Raw genomic sequence first — 23,571 nt, forward strand, 5'->3', positions numbered from 1 at the left:
CTTCTTCATCTTTGATGAGATGTTAAAAAATAATATGAAAAATAACTCCTATAATTGGAGATAATCCAGATTTGTGAACAAGTATTTGGACACACTCAAAATGTTCTTTAAATGTTAGTTAGACATTCTCATAACATTGTTTTGACATTCTTAAAACGTTATTTTTGAGACTGTAAAACGTTATTTTAAATTATAAAAACGTTATTTTGATATACTCAAAACGTTATTCTTAAATTTTTCACTCGTAGATCGGGAAGAAATGATTTGCTTGCCTTTTTTTACAAAATATTAATAGTCTAATTTTTATTAGCTTCGCTACTAATCTTAACAAACTTAACATATTTATTTTGTAAAAACTATATCTGAAATTTCCTCGGCAAATTCTGATGCTGGCAGCACTCCACTGAATCATATTACTACTCCGCCATGTTCCAAAGTCATCTGACTGCACTTTGTGGCAGAATCTAGCCTCCCAAGAGCTATCCGGCCCGTAACAAAGCTATACTGGATAAAGCCAACTCAGAATGGGAGATATCGCTCACTCCTTTCAACAACGTCATATATCAAAAATCGTAAATTTTCAGTTGTGCATGTTTTCGGAATGCCCAGAAAATGTACTATATCCCAGCAAAAGTGGCATATTTTTAACTTAATATACTAAATTTTTTTAAATATACTAAATATTTTTCAAATGGAGAAAAAACCTTCAGGTTTTACCTAAAAAGATCTGTTGCACAGTAAAAAGTTCAATAAGTGGCTTGATAATTATTTTTATTACATTTCATTATATTCTTAAACTTTAAAAACGATCTCCTGAAAAATCAAGTTTTTTGATAAATGACGTTGAAAGGAGTGAGCGATACTACTACTACTACTACTACTACCATCACGCCGTTTCCCCGCAGGGGTAGGCAGAGAGGATGGAACGCCACACTCTTCTGTCCTGACATACACTCCTAGCCTCCTTCACATCCATACATCTAGTCATACATGCCCTCCGATTACGCAGACTTTTGACACCGCCAGATTTTAGGTTCTGATTAATCTGATCGTGCCAAGTCTTTTTCGGTCGTCCACGTTCTGTTTTCCCTCTCACATTCGCCACATATATTTTCTTAGTCATTCTCTCGCTATCCATTCGCTCCACATGTCCATACCACCGCAAAGAGCTCTTTCTAATCTTTTCAATTATTCCTCGTTCAGCCTTACATTCCTTTCTTATATCGTCGTTTTTAATTCTGTCATACAATGATTTTTCACACATTCGTCTGAGGGAGCGCATTTCAACAGCATTCACTCTGCTTTCATCCTTCCTTTGCCAGTTCCATGTTTCGCTTCCATACATTAGTGTCGGTACTAGCACGCCGTTGTGAACCGCTAGCTTGGCTTCCATGGACATATTCTTATTCCCAATCACTCTGTTAAAAGCACCATTTATTCTATTCCCTGCATTCACTCTTCTCTCAATATCCTTATCCACTTTTCCATCCCTTGTGAACATGCTTCCTAGATATAAAAATTCTTGCACCTGTTCTAGGGATTCATTGTGCACGATAATCTTGCATTCTGTCAAATCTTTCTCTCTTTCAAACACCATGACCTTTGACTTACCTTCATTCATTGCCAGATCATTTTCCATACATACATCGTACATTCTTGACACTATTAGTTGCAAGTCCTCCGCGCTGCTCGCTAGCAGTACGGCGTCATCCGCATACAGCAAGCAACTAACAGTTATATTCATCATTTTCGCTCCGACTCCCATACTTTCAATCTCTTTCATACAATGGTCCATATAGAGATTAAACAACCATGGTGACATTACACATCCCTGCTTTACGCCTTTGGATATTGCAAACCATGATGTAATGTCCCCATTCACTCTTATACTAGCTGTGCTGCCCTCGTAGAGGGAAGCAACTGCTTGTATAAGTTTATTGTCTACTCCATATTTTTCCAGCACGCTCCATAATTTTATCCTATCAACCTTATCATACGCTTTCTGCAAATCCACGAAAGCACAGAAGAGTTTCTGATTTTTAGCCAAAAACTTTTCCGTCAGCATTCGTAGTGCAAAAATTTGATCTGTGCAACCTCTTCCACTCATAAAAGCACCTTGCACATCCCAAATCCGTTCTTTCGTCACCATTCTAACTTTTTCAATTATAATCTTACTATAGAGTTTACCGACAGAGCTTAGCAGGCTTATCGCCCTATAATTCCCACACTCTGCGCGAGATCCCTTTCCCTTGAATAGAGGCATGATTACTGCCCTTCTCCAATCCAGAGGTGTGTATCCTTCCTCAAGACACAGGTTAAATAGTCTGTGAATCCATGTGAGGGTGGTCAGTCCACCACATTTTACAAACTCTATAGCAATATTATCATACCCAACAGCCTTACCGTTCCGCATTAATTTTAAGGCATTCGTTATTTCTGACATACTTATCTCACATACCATACCGTCACTCACCCTTGCCTCTATGGGTGTCTCGGTGGAGACATTGCCGTTACTTTCATAAATTTCCATAAAGTATTCTTTCCATCTTTCTTTCACTTCACTTTCATTCGTCAATATTTTTCCATCATTTGATTTGATAACTTTCATACCTCCATTTTCAGTCTCATTTTTTGCGTTCTTTACCTCTTTCCAGAAAAGCTTAATGTTTTCTTGAAAGTGGGTTGACATTTTCATACCTTCTTCTCTCTTTAGACGATCTTTCCGTTCTTTTACTCCCATTTTCACTTTTCTCTTACATTCTTTATACCGATCTTTCATTATTTTAAAAAGTTCACTCTTAACATCGTTAACTGCTAACATATTTAGCCAAGCATTCTTCTTCTCAGAGACAAGTCCTTTCATGCCCTCATCCCACCATGCATCTCCTTTTTTTCTACCTTGGATCGCAACTCCACATACACTCTTTGCTGACTCATACATACACGATTTGATGTGCTCCCAGGTATCGTCTACATTCATATCCATAATCCTTACATTCAATCTTTCATTCACTTCCCTTTCATACGACTTACTTACATTCTCGACTTGTAGTTTTTCAACTTTGACTCTAGATGAAACCGGAACAGTTTTGTTCCTGGACCGCCATCCACGGAACAGAATTACTCTCGATACGACGAGGAAATGGTCCGACTCCATTTCAGCCCCTCTAAATACTCTCGTATCGATTGTATTTCTCCTCAATCTCGAGTCAACAACAACATAATCGATTATGGTCCTTTCATTCCCTCTCTCCCACGTATACTGATGGATCCCCTTGTGATCGAAAAAAGTATTCGAAATAAAGAGGTTCCATTCCAGACACAACTCGAGCAGACTATTCCCATTACCATTCGTTCTGTTATCACCAAACATACCTAAGGCTGATTCGAAGCCATCCCTCCGAGTGCCTACCCATCCGTTAAAATCACCTGCTAGAATCACTCTTTCATTCGATCTTCTATTCGTCAGCACTTCTCTTACACTCTCCCAGAACTCTCGTTTCACATCCTCAGAAGATGAGTTCACAGGAGCATACCCTATTACGATAAGGATACTCGTGACTCCAATCTTGAAGGAGATCCACATGAGCCTGGCACTTATACATTTGTATTCTTTCATACACTCTACCATTCTTGGGGATAGTAGCGCCGCGACGCCCTGACTCGCCCGCTCTGTGTCCTGTACTCCAGACCACAGAACAAGCGTGTCATTATGCTCCAACGTGCCACTTCCCCTTTTCATGCATTCGCTTACACACACAATGTCTAGAGCTTTGCTCTTCATACTTTCGCACAACTCATTCATCTTCTTATCCATTCCTCCTCGGATATTCCAAGCGCCTATGCGGCATTCCATCCTCCTCTTTGCACCCCCGCGAGAGACGCTGCATAGTGGGTGGTGAGCCTCACTGCTACGTAACGGCATTCTCTCGCACAACTTTTATTATCCTATTTGCACATACTTAAACTTATAAATTGAGTGAGCGATATGTGTGCCTATATGCTCCATTCCTTTCTTCTAACCCTTATCCGCACCCAATGGTGCATAGGGCACTGTGTCATGTAGAAGCAGTGTTATCTTGGTCGCTAACACGTTGACTGCCACGGCGATTTTCAGAATTCCCAGAGAATTGAAAGGAGTGAGCGATATGAATTCCAAGCGGTGACAAGGCAACGCGACAAGTAGGATCAAGGACATTCCCGCTGTGTGGTAAAGGAAACGAAGGAGGAACAGAGGCGGCAATAGGGGGATAGCACCTGTGGCTACGCACATTAAAACTTTGTTATTTGAGGGGCATTCCATTTAAACATGTATATTAATTATAATATTACATTTATTGTAAAAACACATTTCTATAGGATATAAAATGACTGACAATAACTATTATTTGTTTTTTCTTTCTTTGAACCTTATCTAAACCCGTATGGTGCAAAGGGCACTGCGTTGGATCGACACAATCGCTTATCACGTTAAGAAAATTGATAAGCCGTGCGCTCCGGATGTTGGGTGAATGAGAGGAATAAAGATGACGTGAGTGAAGGACACTACAGCTGTCCAAATTTAAAACACAGTAAGGGATATTTTTTTTGTAGGTTTTTTTTGCATTTATGGACTAAGTAGACTCTACTTAATAATAAATAATGATAAAACCCTTATCCGCACCCCAATGGTGCATAGAGCACTGTGTCTTATAAACGCAGTGTTATCATGATCGTTTTACTTATGAAGGAAAGGTGATCAGCCCTCCGCTTCAGGTACCAGTCCAGGGTAATATTGAATAAATATTACAGTGAAAAAATCACTTATATTTATTTTTTACCCCCCTTGGGAATCGAACCTGGGACCTCCAGAACGGTAGCCGAGCGTGCTGACCATTACACTACGGAGGCGGAGGCAGACTCTACTTAGTCCAAAAATACAAAAAAAACCTACTACAAAAAAAATGTCCCTTACTGTGTTTTAAATTTGGACAGCCGACTACTGCCGAGCAATCTAAGAGGAAAAGGAGGGTAACAGCGATGGCGATGGCACTCGGGTTTGCATACTTCATAAAACTAAAAACGTTAATGTTCATTTGTTCAAAATCTTAGTTTACTTTAAAATGTTGATACAACATATTGAGTTGATGGCCTATGGCAGGTAATAAGCCCTGTAAATACCCAGACTTCCATATTCTTCCTAGTTATATTGAGATGATGTATAAGTATGTATAAGAAAATGTAGCCAAACGCGTTGATATCAACACTAAAATTACAACATTTTGAGTGTGTCCAAATACTTGTTCACAAAATCTGGATTATCTCCAATTACAGGAGTTATTTTCATATTATTTTATCTCATTAAAGATGAAGAAGAATATGGAAATAAATAAATAAGAATATGAATTTGAGTAGTGTGGTTGTCAATAATGGGTAGAATTGGTGAATGTTACACGTGTGTAAAGTGATCACTTAAACCAGCCTATGACGGTCGTCAGCCCCGTAAATGCCCAGACTTCCATATTCTTTTTCATCTTTGATGAGATGTCAAAAAATAACACTATAGAATTTGTGGGGGTGTACATAAGTAAAAACAGGACGTTAATTTTAAACGACATTTATTGTTTTTAATAAATATACTTTTGCTTACGCTAGACACAGGTTGATTCATCAGATAATTAAATAAATTAATAAAAATTCCCTGCATAAGTACATACATACGTATATTGGATTTGCAAACCATTTAAATACAATATTTCTGATATGATTATATCGTGGGTATACTGGCATTCACCGACCATTCACCGACTATACTCAGCGGAACTTCGAGACGCCGGACTGACCTGGGAGGAAGCCAAGGAGATGGTGCGTGACAGGGTGACGTCTCGTGTTGGCCATATGCTCCACCTAGGGAGCGAACATGGTAAAAGAAGAAAGAAGGGATACTGGCAATAAAGGTGAACTGCTAAAAAACACGTTATTTAAAGTTTTTAGCCTGAATAAAATACCCGCTATTAAACTTAACCGGATCCACGCGGCTCGCATAACCGTATGTGTTTTAACAAAACATGCCCCATACGCGGCTGACACAAGCGTTTGTGTACATTGCTCCAAGTTTCCAACCTCAGTTCAACTTGGAGGGATTTTTTCATGGTGTGGCACTTTGGATAAAATAATACGTCAATCCTTGGCCTTATGACATCTGTTGAAATATCTGACTAATAATTTGTAACATCACAAGGATAAATAAAAGAACAGATCCCTGATTTTTCTCGAGGTCGGTAATTAGTCCGCGCCATAATCATGCCCTATATCTGTCTCACTCTCGACGCTACGCATCGCCAGTGGATAAGAGTGACACACGATGCGTGCTTTGATTTATTTATGTTACGATCTTATTTGTTTATATTACGATACATTTCAAGAATAATGTGACACACGTGTATTATAGAGTACCAAAAAGGCACAATGAATCCCATTGAACGTTTTTGTTTAGGAAAATAAATCGTTTCTTAACTAAATACATGATAAAAGTTATCATTTAAAAAACGGCGAAATACCGCCGCGCACGGGCGTCTCTTAGGAACAAAGTTAACGCGGTTAAAAGGTTAAAGTTTAATTCAATTTTAAAACCACAAATATGACACTTCAAACAACTTAGTGTATTTGACCAGTTTATAGAATGTTGAAAACTTTATAATTTGCATCATTAACTCAAAATCACATATTTTCCAACGTTTTTTGCCAGTACACTCACGATATCTGAGTAAAAATTATTTACTAGACTAGCACTGCACTAGAATTTAACACATTGTTGCGGCTACTTGTGAATACAACTCAGTATACTAATTAGGACATATGTCTAATTTAGTATACTAATTGCAGTATTTACATCACAAGCTGGTCTTTGCAATGCCCTAAACTGTAACATTCATACCACAAACTAGTATTTTTAAAACAATGCCTTAAAATTTTAGCGAATGCTGTCCTGTTATTAAGTATAGGTAAGATCCTTACAATATTTTACCTTTTTTAGTAATTAAAACAAGTAATCATTCAGATATATTGCATTTAAATCGATAAAATAATTTATTAAATTATAGTCCTCTAAAATCAGATACTATATAGAATTGCAAAATATTATAAACATAAAACAATCCGCACTAAACATAAAAACTACTAACCTTCTTCTTCAAACTCTTATCTGCACCCCAATGGTGCATAGGGCACTGCGTCATATAAACGCAGAGTTATCTTGATCGTTAACACATGAAGGAAAGGTGACTAGTCCTCCGCTTCAGGCACCAGTCCAGAGTAGGTAATATTGAATAAATATTAGAGTGAAAAAATCACTTATGTTTATTAGACTCCCCTCTGGGAATCGAACCCGGGACCTCCAGAACGGTAGCCGAGCGTGCTGACCATTACACTACGGAGGCGGACATTAGGATGGTTAATTAGTTAGTAATTATTTGACCAATTATCAAACAAATGTGTAAGGAAAATTTCTATAAGTAATTTGTACATATAGTTTGGTAAATAAAAATGTCAGTCACGCCCCTTTTGATCGTGTGAGGAATGCGCAACCATATAGGCACCATGTCAACACACACAGTGTCCATGGGGTGATTTTTACGGACTGTGAATTTACATACTGATACCATGCTGACACCTTGTGGGCACACACAGCGTCCATAGCATTTTGATGGACGGTAATTATTTGTATGGAAACCATATACAAAACATTTTGGTACGCACAGCGTTCATAGGGTTATTTTTATGGACTGTGATTTTAAATACGGATACCATGCTGACACCATGTAGGCACACACAGCATCCATAGGGTGATTTTAATGGACGATGCGAGTTGGTGACACAGTAGTGACAACATCCCGCAACCGTGCGAATACCCACATAGTCTGGCAAGGATCATTCTAGATTAGTCTCTCCTGATGAGAATGACAGAGGATAGAGACGAAAACATAAATAGACAAAAATTTGCAACTCTCAATATAAATGATTTCGAGGACTATTCAGCGGCGTTATGGGATAAGAGGACAAGTCAATATACTGACTTATCCCCTTTTTCTACTACAACGCTGTATTAAAAATTTAAGAAATATTAAAAAATGGGTAAAAATACAAATATTTGAGATTAAGAGTACAGTAGTTCCCTGGCATTCACGTATTGCACGTATTTCAAAGACACAACGCGTGTGAGGAGAATGGAACCATCCAGACTCCCCCACATTGCACTGCACGGCTAACCCCAAGGTAGACTACTCCCGGGCAGACCACCAAAGAGATGGATCTACAGCTGGGAGAATCCACACCACAAGAGGCTAATCCCTAAAAAAATTGGTGGCATTTACCAAGTAAAACTTAAAATCTTCTTCTCCTAACCCTTATCCGCACCCAATGGTGCATAGGGCACTGCATCATATAAACGCAAAGTTATCTTGATCGTTAACCCATGCAGGAAAGGTGATCAGACCTCCGCTTCAGGAACCAGTCCAGGGCAATATCGAATAAATATCATAGTGAAAAAAATCACTTATATTTATTTGATTAAGATAACACTGCTTCTGTACGACCCAGTGTCCTATGCAGCATTGGGTGCGTATAAGGATTAGAAGAAGAAGAATGCAGAAATAAAATGATGAAAAATCATGGGTTTTAAATTACTTACTATATTTGTTGATTTATACCACTGGGAATTGAACCCGGGACCTCCAGTACGGTAGTTCAGCGTGCTGACCATTACGCTACGGAGGCGGACAAACTTAAAAAACGAGGTAATCATTTTAGGAATGCTATTCATTATCAATCAAAATATTTCAAAATCAAATTGTATACGTAGAATTGTATAGAATTGTATAGAATTGTAATTGTATACAAATTGTATACGTAGAAGCGTGAAGGAAATATTGTGGGTTTTATTCCAGGTACGAGATTGCCAAGAAAAGACTGCACAAACGCATTTCAAAAACAAACAGCCGCCATTTTGACTTACATCCTAAAAAAGTCAATGAGAAATAAAATAAGTCAGATTGAATTAAAATTCACAAACGTCAAAATAATCACAGTTTTACATAATATTAAACTTAAAAATATATATTTTACAATAAAAAATTATAATAAAACAGTAAAAATTAAGCTCAAAAAAAAGCTTCTTTTCATCTCACCAATAGATGTCTCTAGCGAAGTTCTAGTGATTCAAGAACAATGTTTTAAAATCGGTTCATATATATAGAACTTCCAAGAATTTGAGTAGTGTGGTTGTCAATAATGGGTAGATTTGGTGAATGTTACACTTGTGTAAAGCGATCATTTAAACCAGTCAGCCCCGTAAATGCCCAGACTTCCATATTCTTCTTCATCTTTGATGAGATGTCAAAAAAAAATAAGTAAAAATTAATTTTAAAAGGAGATTAAAATTTGAGAGACACATAAAAAAAGATTCATAATAATATTTTTATAAACTGCAAATTGTGATGCCAACAATGACCCATTCCTGGTCCATATTGCCTATAGGTCTAGACACACATACTCTAATGGGCAAAGGCAAATAGCCGCAAGTTAAAAACAGTAGTTTTGAGATAAACAATTTGAAAATGATGCTTTTTGCCAACACATGCCATGCCACTCACTCCTTTCAACAATGTCATATCGCTCACTCCTTTCAAGAACGTCATAAATCAAAAAACTTGATTTTTCAGGAGAACGTTTTTAAAGTTTAAAAATGAAATACACCGTATTAAAAATAAATTTCAAGCCAGTTATTGAACATATTACTGTGCAACAGATCTTTTCAGGTAAAACCTGAAGGTTTTTTCTCCATTTGAGAAATATTTAGTATATTTAAAAAAATAATTGAATAATACCTTTTCTTCAAAATGCAAAAACAACAATTTCTGCCCTGCAGTGGGTAAATATTAAGTTGATAATATGCCTCTTTTGCTGGGATATAGTACATTTTTTGGGCATTCGGAAAACATGCAGAACTGAAAATTGACGATTTTGATTTATGACGTTCTTGAAAGGAGTGAGCGATATATCAAAAATCGTTAATTTTTAATTGTGTATATTTTCGGAATATCCAGAAAATGTACTATATTCCAGTAAAAGTTTGTACTAAAAGTATGTTTAACTTAATATTTACCCGCTACAGGGCAGAAAGTGTTGTTTTTACATTTTGAAGAAATGGTATTGTTTAATTATTTTTTTAAATACACTAAATATTTTTCAAATAGAGAAAAAACCTTCAGGTTTTACGTGAAAAGATCTATTGCACAGTAAAAAGTTCAATAAGTGGCTTCATATTTATTTTTAATACATTTCATTATTTTCTTTAACTTTAAAAACAATCTCCTGAAAATTCAAGTTTTTTGATAAATGACGTTGTTGAAAGGAGTGAGCGATGTGTGAAGTGATAGCCCATGACGATCGTAAGCCCCGTAAATGCCCAGACTTCCGTATTAGTAGCATGTGTATCTGTACCTTATAAACATTACACACTGTGTGACTCCATTTTGTAATAGTTCACAGTTTTGAACAGTCACAAATTCTAAAATATAAATGGTCTTATATGATTTTTAAAACAAGGAAATATATTAAATTTCAAAACACATGGCAAGAAAAAATGTAAAATAATCGTAAATTTTAAGTAAATAATAATATTTAATTATATAATATCACATCGGAATAGTTCATAGTTTATCGTAAATGCCTAAAACTTTACGATGATTTGAGACAGCCAGGGACAGAACATTTGACAATCGATACACCGAATGGTTCTGTCACATAGTTAAGGAGGTTTTCATATATTATTTTTGTATAATAATAATCACAACACCGATTAAATATTTCAAAAATTTCACCTGCCATTTTTTGTCGCTAGACGGCAGACAAATTTGAAACAACACATTCAGACACGGATGGTACAACATTCATAATGTCGGGAATCGGAGCTAATATTAATAAACACAAAATGAGGCTATTCCTAAAGCTCAGGTAGTACATTTAAATCTCATATTTATCAAAAACGGCAACCGCCATTTTCTTTTCAGCTGCCACGGATAAAGAGGATAATTTCTATGTGCGACGGCACCACAGACAACTAGACATTCGAATGTGGGGTGGACACAAGTCAAATACGGGGTCAAAAGTAATATTTTCACCGTCGTACAAAAACATATCCCAATTTTTCTTAAATAAAATGATGAACGACTTAAATAATACGTAATTGTTCCTAGGAGGATTGATTGATTAAAATCTAACGAATACTGCTTATCTAAATATTTATTTTCTCTACCTATCAAAGTTTTGTAAGATCTAGAATTGAAGTAAAAGCGCTTAGACGAATTACATAATAACCGTGACAACGCGAATGCGCGTTGTGCAAGATAGAGGAACTTATCGAGAATGGATCTATTAAAAGATTTACAAACTAGGTGCGGAGAATCAACGTTTTTAAAAGGAACGATTCGTGCTTGATTTTTGGTTAAATGCAGGAAAACTGCCATAGATATACTCAGATCCGACACGCACAGCAGACAGACAATCGACACCCACGCATCGCAACGACACTCCACTAACTCATTATAGACTTTAAACACACTATACGCGAAAAATAAACTCACAGAGGTGACAAACGTCGTCTTTACGAAAGCAGATCTATTTCCAACGACTAGAATAAGGAGGAAACTTAAAATATTCAAAACAGTCATGATTTTGCGACGGATCGACGTCGCCAAACGACAAATCGAGTTCATTATCAATTTAAAAATAACTGTAATACTGAAGGTGTTGGATCGTGTTTGATCGATGATTAAAAACAAACCGATCGCAAGGAAGAGAGTTGGCGATAGAGTCACGTGAGTTGAGAGCATTTCCGAGTCGGGATAAAGTCTTTTGGGGACGACACATGACGGCTCGCGGCCGCGGGAGCCAGAGTGTCCGAGCAGAGACGACAATGTCGCGGGGGAGAAAGGTTAAGGGGGGCAGTGCGGGCGCTGCTTGGGTTTCTTGAGCTCGTCGTCGGTGCCGGACTTGGAGACCTCCGTGTAGCGCTCTCCCTTGAGCGAGACTATCTTGTTGTCGCGGTAGCGCACCATCTTCTTGGGCTCCATCTTCGGCGCCAGGGGCTTGTGCTCCTTCGAGTCCGAACTCTTGTCCACGTAGGAATACCTGCAGCAATTAATTTCACAATTAAATGATTATAACAATTAACTTATCTTCTTCTCCCGTCGTTTCCCTGTCTCCCTGATCGTGACTCCCCTGCTGGCTTCCTCTGGAAACTCAGACTGCACTCCACTATTGGTCACTGCATTTTTTTTCTTTCTTTATTTTAATTCTTTTGCATTTCACAGTATACTATAATTACAAGTGAAAATATAATTTCTTGAATGTTTTCCGCAGATACTTTGTGGCACATTTTGTAAACTTTATAAAATTAAATAACTTTGTTATAACTACTTTTTTATTAATACAATTTAACCCACCGGTTTCGACAAGAATCTTGTCATCATCAGGGTTTATTTTAATTCAAAAACATTAAAATACTCTCACCAAAAACTTCCACACACTCCGTAAAAATCCTAAAAATTTTAGGATCTTTTTAGGAAAATAAATAATTAAATAATACCTTTTCTTCAAAATGCAAAACCAACACTTTCTGCCCTGTAGCGGGTAAATATTAAGTTAAAAATATGCCTCTTTTGCTGGGATATAGTACATTTTATGGGCATTCCGAAAACATGCACAACTGAAAATTGACGATTTTTGATTTATGACATTCTTGAAAGGAGTGAGCGAAGTGTGGAGCGGCTAGCCACACCATTTGGCTAACTTTACCGATGGATACAGACTATTGTTGACTCTCCATTTGCGAGCGTTGGAACATCATACCTGTTGATGATCCTGTTTTTGAGCTCGTGATCGTTGAGCGTGTGGTGGGCCCGCGGGGGCGGCGGGGGCAGGGTGGGGGCTGCCCGCGCCTGCCCGCTCTCCCTGCGATGCAAGACAAGCCCCGCCGCGCGCTCTATGTCGCCGGTGGCGATGCTGACGCACTGCTGGATCTGAGAAAGACACAAACGTAAACCATAAACAACAAACAACATATTAAGGCCCCAGTGTTTGTTAAGTCGCTTCATTCGCCAGGTGACCACATGTCTGAGAAGAATTTATATTAGATATTCTATTGTTTTTTAGGATACATATTGAAAAAGTATTTTTAATATATATTTTTAACTCCTTGCCTTTCAATAACTCTTATCTTTTCAAAACCATTTAATAATTTCAAGGAAAAAAAAAATTTTTCAATGCAAAAATGGTTTAAGTAAATTGTTACCTGGATTTAGAGAAAATTGAGTTGCGATTTAATGTACATTGGGCCTTAACCCTTTCAGGACAACTGGTTACTGCTGCTAACCACAAATTTAAAATAAATTGTCTAAGTGCCTACAGGTTTCTAGTTAAAAGCATAGTGCAATGTGTTGCCAATGTAACAGATATAGTGCTTGTATAGATTTCATGTTGGTTTCATTGTCTCGGAGCTTATTTCAGACTGTTTATTGTGGCGATGTGATATTTATAGGCTATCTGTATCTTAGTTTATCAATTTTGTGAGGTTATCGAACGAAATAAACAAAATGACAGGTGAGTTAGTCATAATAATACTAAAAATAAGTAGTGTTATATATTACCTCATATTTTCAAGAATAAATGCTTTTATTTATACTTTATAAAACATGGTCTTTGTTGCTAACCACCAGGCACACAATGTGTATTTTTAATTTTGTTGAGTGATAAATATTGTATAAATCTGTGTGCACAATTTTCAGCAAAATTTCGTTTAAACTTACACTTATTTGTAAACAATTTCTAGAAATAAAAATATGTTAAGTAAAATATTTTTTATTCTGTTCTCAAAGGGTTAAGCAAACCTATGCGCTATATGGAAAGAATGAGTTTAAAACCTTTGTTACCAGGACTTTTCGGGTCACTATGCCAGAAAAATATTTTATTGGTGACATAGCAGCGGAAATTGAGTAGCATGGCAAACCACGAATGCCGCCTCACAAAACAAATAACAAGCCACCTGCAGCAACGAAAAGATTGGCTAATCTAACTAACTAACTATCACGCCGCTTCCCCCAGGGGTAGGCAGAGAGAATAGAACCCCACACCACTCTGTCTTTGCAAACATTCTTCGCCTCTTCCACATCCATGCATCTCCTCATACATACCCGCCGATTATTACGACTCCTAACCTGACCACTTTCAAGTATTTGGCATACCTGATCGTGCCGTGTTTTTCTCGGTCCTCCTCTGGTCTAAATGGTCACAACTCACCTCTATGGGACACGTGTTTGGGAACATGTCCTGAAGGATCTGGCACTGTGCCGGGTAGGTGTTCGCGATCGGTACTATTTTGGCACCTACACCCCCGCCGTCGGAACTCTCTGAGTTTGAATGGGACCTATGGACAAAAATATACTACTCAATTACCTATAAAAGGTTTCTCTCTCATCAATATAAAATATTTTATTTATTGTTTCGGCATTAACTTTGTGGTAAGACATGTTACAATAATTAAAGAAAACACTTCGTTTTTTACCACTTGAGTTTAATTATAGACTACATGTTTCAGAAGCTAAACTTCCATCATTCAGGTCTGTATAATAACTAAAATATAAAATATAAAATTGTTCTATAAATAAGGATAGGGGGAAAGTAAGGGCAAGGGGTTAGTCAAAAAATTATTACACCTTGTTCCATATAAAGGCCAAATTATGAATTATCTTGAAAATTTAGAAATACAAAAAAACCTGAATTCTAATAATAATTTATTAAATAATATATTGTTTCAAAATTCTTCGCCATTGCTTTCAATTTTTCCTTTGTTTTCAAACTCCGTTCCTTGACTAACCCCTTCCCCTTACTTTCCCCCTATCCTTATTTATAGAACAATTTTATATTTTATATTTTAGTTATTATACAGACCTGAATGATGGAAGTTTAGCTTCTGAAACATGTAGTCTATAATTAAACTTAAGTGGTAAAAAACGAAGTGTTTTCTTTAATTATTGTAATATAAAATATAGCTAGTTTTTAAATGATTCATTCCCAAGTGGATTTGGTAAGCTCGTATCGTTTCAACAAAGAATATGAAAATAGATTTTTTAATTAAAGTTCTACTTGGTAAATACCACTATTTTAACCTGTTAACCGGGCGGGACGCATAAATACGTCAAACGTAATCAATATTGGGTATGGGAAGGACATATGAATACGTCCTTGAAATATATGTTTATCATAATATATATATGGACATATTATTTTTTAACATCTCATCAAAGATGAAGAAGAATATGGAAGTTTGGGCATTTACGGGGCTGACGACCGTCATAGGCTGGTTTAAGTGATCACTTTACACACGTGTAACATTCACCAATTCTACCCATTATTGACAACCACACTACTCAAATTCTTGGAAGTTCTATATATATGAACCAATTTAGAAACCTTGTTCTTGAATCACTAGAACTTCACTAGAGACATCTATTGGTGGGATGTAAAGAAGCTTTTTATTAAGCAGAAACTCTTATATTAGTATGTGAGGTCCGAATCCTGGATTATAATCACACACATAAGAAACGCCAGAAAATACCATTTTCATTTTTATTTAAGCTTATAATTTGACCAGATAATTTATTTACAACATTTTGAGTGTGTCCAAATACTTGTTCACAAAATCTGGATTATCTCCAATTACAGGAGTTATTTTTATATTATTTTTTAACATCTCATCAAAGATGAAGAAGAATATGGAAGTCTGGGAATTTACGGGGCTGACGACCGTCATCGGCTGGTTTAAGTGATCACTTTACACACGTGTAACATTCACTAATTGTACACAATATTGACAACCACACTACTCAAATTCTTGGAAGTTCTATATATATGAACCAATTTAGAAACCTTGTTCTTGAATCACTAGAACTTCACTAGAGACATCTATTGTAAGTATTTGGACACACTCAAAATGTTGTATATATATATGGACATATATTTATCAAACAACAAAGGTATTAGTCATCCATGCATGTCTCCACATGAATTTAAGACACTAGTGAATCAGTATTCGCGCCCGTTACAAGTTGCGGAATTGGACAGCGGACCGCCCGGATAACAGGTTAATATTTGATATATATATAATTTATATTTTATATATCGTGGCTAAAAACGTTAACTGCTAAAATCCCTGTTTGAATAATCCCTGTTATTTAAAGCTTTTAGCCTGAATAAAATATGCGCTGTTAAATTTAAAGTTCAATTTTCCTATAAAACCACATAAATATGACATTTCAAACTACTATTAGAACAATGATTAAAGAAAACACTTCGTTTTTTACCACTTGAGTATTATTATAGACTACATGTTTCAGAAGTTAAACTTCCATCATTCAGGTCTGTATAATAACTCAATGAATGATATTTAAAAACAATATTTAAAAACAATAATGATATATAAAAACAATAGTAAAGTTTAACTTCTGAAACATGTAGTTTTATAATAAAACTCAAGTGGTAAAAAACAAAGTGTTTTCTTTAATCATTGTAACATGTCTTACCACAAAGTTAATGCCGAAACAATAAATAAAATACTATTAGAACGTTGTACTAGTAGATACTAATAGAACGATGTAAACTTTAAAATAGGCGTCATTGAGTCAAAATTGCAAATTTTCAGTTTTTTGTCAATACACTTACGATATATTAAATTTTAAAATCAAATAGTAATTTTTAGAATCTGCTGAATTGCATTTTATCATTGGAATCACATAGAAATAAAATTTTTGACTTTTCGTACCATGATTTAAAAAAATACATTTTATTTTAATTTTATATTAAAGTCATATTTTGACCAGTTATTTATTAGTCCGCCTCCGTAGTGTAATGGTCAGCGCGCTCGCCTACCGTTCTGGAGGTCCCGGGTTCGATTCCCAGGGGGGATCAAATAAATATAAGTGATTTATTCACTGTAATATTTATTCAATATTACCCTGGACTGGTACCTGAAGCCGAGGGCTGATCACCCTTCCTTCGTGTGTTAACGATCAAGATAACACTGCGTTTATATGAAGCAGTGCCCTATGCACCATTGGGGTACGGATAAGGGTTTTATTATTATTATTATTTATTTGTTCAAAATGTCTTGAGTGCGTCCAAATATTTGTTCACAAAGATTTGACTGAATTAAAATATTGGTGAGCTTGGTTTGACAATAGCAACGCACGGTACGAGCGAAGGAAGAAAAATATATCACCTTGGTGTAATCGTTGGCAGCATCTCTCTCAAGCTTTGCAGCGTGAGGCTTATCTTCTCCGAGTCGTCGTCATTCCGGTTCCTAACTGCAAACAGGCAATTTGAAATAATATTATTGCAGGAGTAATAAAATTAGTCACAAATTAAACCCTGAAGAGGGCAACAGGTTGTAGCCGAAACTAGTTGGTTAATAAAAATGTGAGTGGATCAAAACACAAAGTCTTTTTTTTTTGCAAATATTCTTCACTCATCTCCTCATGCATCTTCAACTTCTAACCCCTATCCACATTTTACGTTTTGTTAGTTGGTTCCTTTCTCCTGTACGACTAGATTTATAGATATAGAATGTTTTGAATATTGAAAGCATTCACTTTGTGGATCATATTAATATATTATTTCGAGAAATAAAAATACTTTGTGTTTTGATCCACTCACATTTTTATTAACCAACTAGTTTCAGTAACAACCTGTTGCCCTCTTAGGGGTTTAATTTATGACTAATAACAGGGTTTAATTTATGTTTGATAATAATAATAATAAAACCCTTATCCGCACCCCAATGGTGCATAGGGCACTGCGTCATAAACGCAGTGTTATCTTGATCGTTTACACATGAAGGAAAGGTGATCAGCCCTCCGCTTCAGGTACCAGTCCAGGGTAATATTGAATAAATATTACAGTGAAAAAATCACTAATATTTATTTGACCCCCCCCTGGGAATCGAACCCGGGACCTCCGGAACGGTAGCCGAGCGTGCTGACCATTACATTACGGAGGCGGACATAATTAATTAGTCATAAATTAAACCTTGAAGAGGGCAACAGGTTGTAGCCGAAACTAGTTGGTTAGTAAAAATGTGAGTGGATCAAAACACAAAGTCTTTTTATTTCTCAAAATAATATATAGATATAGAACGTCAACATTGGCTTACTGATTTGCGGATCACCGTTGGTTCTCTCCGGAGTCTCGCGGTCGGTGAGCTGGGCCTCCAGGTCAAATATCCAGGAGCAGACCACTGCCGTGTCTATCTCGGAGAACTGCGGAAAGTACGCCGACATCATCTCCACGAAACCTGCAAGAGAAATCTGTGTTACAACTACAGTTGCTAATACACTTGGATATTGATATTGGATCTTTTATTATTGATATGATATTGGACTATTTATTTTACATATCGACGTACCCTACGTAAAGTGTTCTAACTACATTTTATGTCAATTTTGAGATATTTGGTGTACGTTATCAACTGACCGTTATCTTCACTTATTGATCTAATATTGGACTGATGTTAACTGATATTGGATCTTCATTATTGATCTGATATTGGACTAATATTGGACTAATATTGGACAGATTACGACTAATATTGGATCTTCATTTATTGATCTGATATCAGACTGATATTGGACCTTCACTTATTGATCTAATATTGGACTGATGTTAACTGATATTGGATCTTCATTATTGATCTGATATTGGACTAATATTGGACAGATTACGACTAATATTGGATCTTCATTTATTGATCTGATATCAGACTGATATTGGACCTTCACTTATTGATCTAATATTGGACTGATGTTAACTGATATTGGATCTTCATTATTGATCTGATATTGGACTGATATTGGAATAATATTGGACAGATTACGACTGATATTGGATCTTCATTTATTGATCTGATATCAGACTGATATTGGACCTTCACTTATTGATCTAATATTGGACTGATGTTAACTGATATTGGATCTTCATTATTGATCTGATATTGGACTAATATTGGACAGATTACGACTAATATTGGATCTTCATTTATTGATCTGATATCAGACTGATATTGGACCTTCACTTATTGATCTAATATTGGACTGATGTTAACTGATATTGGATCTTCATTATTGATCTGATATTGGACTAATATTGGACAGATTACGACTAATATTGGATCTTCATTTATTGATCTGATATCAGACTGATATTGGACCTTCACTTATTGATCTAATATTGGACTGATGTTAACTGATATTGGATCTTCATTATTGATCTGATATTGGACTGATATTGGAATAATATTGGACAGATTACGACTGATATTGGATCTTCATTTATTGATCTGATATCAGACTGATATTGGACCTTCACTTATTGATCTAATATTGGACTGATGTTAACTGATATTGGATCTTCATTATTGATCTGATATTGGACTGATATTGGAATAATATTGGACAGATTACGACTGATATTGGATCTTCATTTATTGATCTGATATCAGACTGATATTGGACCTTCACTTATTGATCTAATATTGGACTGATGTTAACTGATATTGGATCTTCATTATTGATCTGATATTGCACTGATATTGGAATAATATTGGACAGATTACGACTGATATTGGATCTTCATTTATTGATCTGATATCAGACTGATATTGGACCTTCACTTATTGATCTAATATTGGACTGATGTTAACTGATATTGGATCTTCATTATTGATCTGATATTGCACTGATATTGGAATAATATTGGACAGATTACGACTGATATTGGATCTTCATTTATTGATCTGATATCAGACTGATATTGGACCTTCACTTATTGATCTAATATTGGACTGATGTTAACTGATATTGGATCTTCATTATTGATCTGATATTGCACTGATATTGGAATAATATTGGACAGATTACGACTGATATTGGATCTTCATTTATTGATCTGATATCAGACTGATATTGGACCTTCACTTATTGATCTAATATTGGACTGATGTTAACTGATATTGGATCTTCATTATTGATCTGATATTGCACTGATATTGGAATAATATTGGACAGATTACGACTGATATTGGATCTTCATTTATTGATCTGATATCAGACTGATATTGGACCTTCACTTATTGATCTAATATTGGACTGATGTTAACTGATATTGGATCTTCATTATTGATCTGATATTGGACTGATATTGGAATAATATTGGACAGATTACGACTGATATTGGATCTTCATTTATTGATCTGATATCAGACTGATATTGGACCTTCACTTATTGATCTAATATTGGACTGATGTTAACTGATATTGGATCTTCATTATTGATCTGATATTGCACTGATATTGGAATAATATTGGACAGATTACGACTGATATTGGATCTTCATTTATTGATCTGATATCAGACTGATATTGGACCTTCACGTATTGATCTAATATTGGACTGATGTTAACTGATATTGGATCTTCATTATTGATCTGATATTGGACTGATATTGGAATAATATTGGACAGATTACGACTGATATTGGATCTTCATTTATTGATCTGATATCAGACTGATATTGGACCTTCACTTATTGATCTAATATTGGACTGATGTTAACTGATATTGGATCTTCATTATTGATCTGATATTGGACTGATATTGGAATAATATTGGACAGATTACGACTGATATTGGATCTTCATTTATTGATCTGATATCAGACTGATATTGGACCTTCACTTATTGATCTAACATTGGACTGATATTGAATCATATTGAACTGATATTGACTGTTATTCCGTCTTCACTTAAATAACACTCACTTCACCTCACTTAAATAATGATTATATCAATCTGTCCAAAGCGACAATAACCGGGACCTTTACCCTACATTGTAAAACATAAAGTTGATTGCGTGTACAACCGTAACAAAAGAAACTGGTTTGAGGAAACATCACGTTACAAAACACATTTGTCCTTTGTTCGCATGTAACAACAGATAATAGCCGCACACAGAAAACTTGACGGATCAAATGTCAGCCTTCCTGTTACACATGCAAGAGCGTATTCCGAGAATCTGCCGGTTGATTCTTTCTTCTTTATGAGCCCTCTGACCTCCGCTGCTGGATATGGATATAGGCGATGGATGGAAGAAAATATATGTGGCAAATGTGAGAGGGAAAACAGAACGAGGACGACCGAAAAAGACTTGGCACATATTTATCGTAACTGCAGACAGTTGGTAGAATTCCACATTGAATTGTTGGGTAACATATCCAAAATAAAACACGGTTTTTGTTGGATTGAGTTCTACATTTATTTATGTATATTTTAATACGTGACACGTAGACGACGAGTATTAAAATATACATAAATAAATGTAGAATTCAATCCAACAAAAACCGAGTTTTATTTTGGATATATTACCCAACAAGACTTGGCACAATCAATCAGAACCTATAATCTGGCAGTGCCAAAAGTCTGCGTAATCGGAGGGCATGTATGACTAGATGTATGGATGTGAAGGAGGCGAGGAGTGTATGTCAGGACAGATGAGTATGGCATTCCATTCTTTCTGCCTACCCCTGCGGGGAAACGGCGTGATGGTAGCAGTAGTTAATAGTTTTAATACGTTTAAGAGAAATATTGTTGATGTCTATTTGACTAGTTGATAAAGAAAAATTCTATTATTTGATAAAAACATGTAATGTAAGTTTATTATAAAGTTATACTTTTATGTACATGACAGTTTATTTTTATTTTTAGATTACTTAACCGGATCCACGCGGCTCGCTAAACCGTATGTGTTTTCACAAAACATTCCCCGTATGCGGCTGACATAACCGTATGTGTTTTTACTTTGCTCCAAGTTTCCAACCTCAGTTCAACTTGGAGGGATTTTTTCATGGTGTGGAACTTTGGATAAAATAATACGTCAATCCTCGGCCTTATGACATCTGTTGAAATATCTGACTAATAATTTGTAACATCACAAGGATAAATAAAACAACAGATCCCTGATTTTTATTGCGGTCAGTAATTAGTCCGCCCCATAATCATGCCCTATATCTGTCTCACTCTCGACGCTACGCATCGCCAGTGGGTAAGAGTGACACACGATGCGTGCTTTGATTTATTTATGTTACGATCTAATTTGTTTATATTACGATATATTTCAAGAATAATGTGACACACGTGTATTATAGAGTACCAAAAAGACACAATGAATCCCATTGAACGTTTTTGTTTAGGAAAATAAATCGTTTCTTAACTAAATACATGATAAAAGTAATGATTTAAAAAACGGCGAAATACCGCCGCGCACGGGCATCTCTCAGGAACAAAGTGAACGCGGTTAAAAGGTTAAGTAAAAACCTCTAATTGGAATGTTATTTTTTTTATTTTATTATATTATGTTATTTTTGTTAAATATTCTGTTGGTTTTCAAATAAACAAATAAATGAATATGTAGTAGTAGTAAAAATGTAAATTTATTTTTCAATATCCAAATTACATTGCCATGATTTTAAAAGGAAAAGTAGTTCTTAAGTCTCCAAAGCCAATTTTAAATGATAAGTATTAATTGCCGAATTGGCCTACGCGAATAAAGCAGTGTTTGAACAATTTTGCTCCAATATGGTAATTTCAACAAAAATATTGAATTCCTCTTTGACGATTGAGAATCAGGGTTTATGTCGAAAATTAACATTGTAATGTAAGCCAAAAAGGTTTTAAAAAATCCTCTTTCGAACATCTGTTTGAAAACAACTCGAAGAAATCGGCAATAAATTATTTATGTATGTAGAGATATACAAAAGACCGAATCTTCGACATGGACACAATAACAAAATATGCATAAATACATGATCAATTCCGTATAAATGTTTGTGTTGTTGAGTTCGCTTACCTTCCACATCGAAACAGGGGTCCTGGGAGGCTTCCTCGAGTATGGAAATGACATAAGACAAAACTATATCGTCGACTACATTTAAATTGGCACTCGGGATGTGTTTGGTCACGAATTCGAACAAGCTCTCCTTGACCAGCGACTCCTGCTGAGCTATAGCGCTCATTTTGACGATTTCCACCAAAACTTTGCCGGGAAAAAACGGTTACACTGCCTATCAATTCTTTTCACGGGCGAGAAAAAAATCTGACAGATGACCAGCCGCCAGTTTCGCCGCACATTTGAGCTCGATTATGAGTAAAAGACGGGCATCGCGACGCGAGGGGACATTTTTCCGACGTTCCGGACGAAGACCGACCGCGAGATTTGAGAGTTTTTGCGGAAAAAAACTATTTTTAACAAAAAATCGATATAGCTGATCGCAGAGCCCCCGGAAAGTGTATGTTTTTTTTCTACTCTGAGTTTGACAGCCGCAGGTAGCGACGCTTTTCGAACAAACAAAGAACTAATTTATATTTTTTATTTGCTACTATGGTTATATACTGATCATATAAATAGCTTGATAAAGTACTTACCCTACTTTA

General features: G+C 35.9%; 1 protein-coding gene across 1 annotated transcript; it reads right to left on the bottom strand.

The window, feature by feature from the left end:
- Positions 1–10,808: 10,808 nt before the first annotated feature.
- LOC148313107 (CUE domain-containing protein 2) lies at positions 10,809–23,494 on the bottom strand. Its single transcript, XM_088267846.1, has 6 exons — positions 22,988–23,494; positions 18,242–18,382; positions 17,312–17,396; positions 14,335–14,461; positions 12,889–13,058; positions 10,809–12,168 (listed from the first exon to the last, which is right to left on the bottom strand). The coding sequence occupies exons 1-6, from the start codon at positions 23,151–23,153 to the stop codon at positions 11,973–11,975; spliced, it is 885 nt and encodes a 294-aa protein (XP_088123972.1). The 5' UTR covers positions 23,154–23,494; the 3' UTR covers positions 10,809–11,972.
- Positions 23,495–23,571: the final 77 nt, after the last annotated feature.

The sequence above is a fragment of the Brachycentrus maculatus genome, unplaced genomic scaffold, assembly GCF_059751285.1.
Source record: "Brachycentrus maculatus isolate JH-2025_06_01 unplaced genomic scaffold, ASM5975128v1 h1tg000020l, whole genome shotgun sequence".
Taxonomy (NCBI): Eukaryota; Metazoa; Arthropoda; class Insecta; order Trichoptera; family Brachycentridae; genus Brachycentrus; species Brachycentrus maculatus.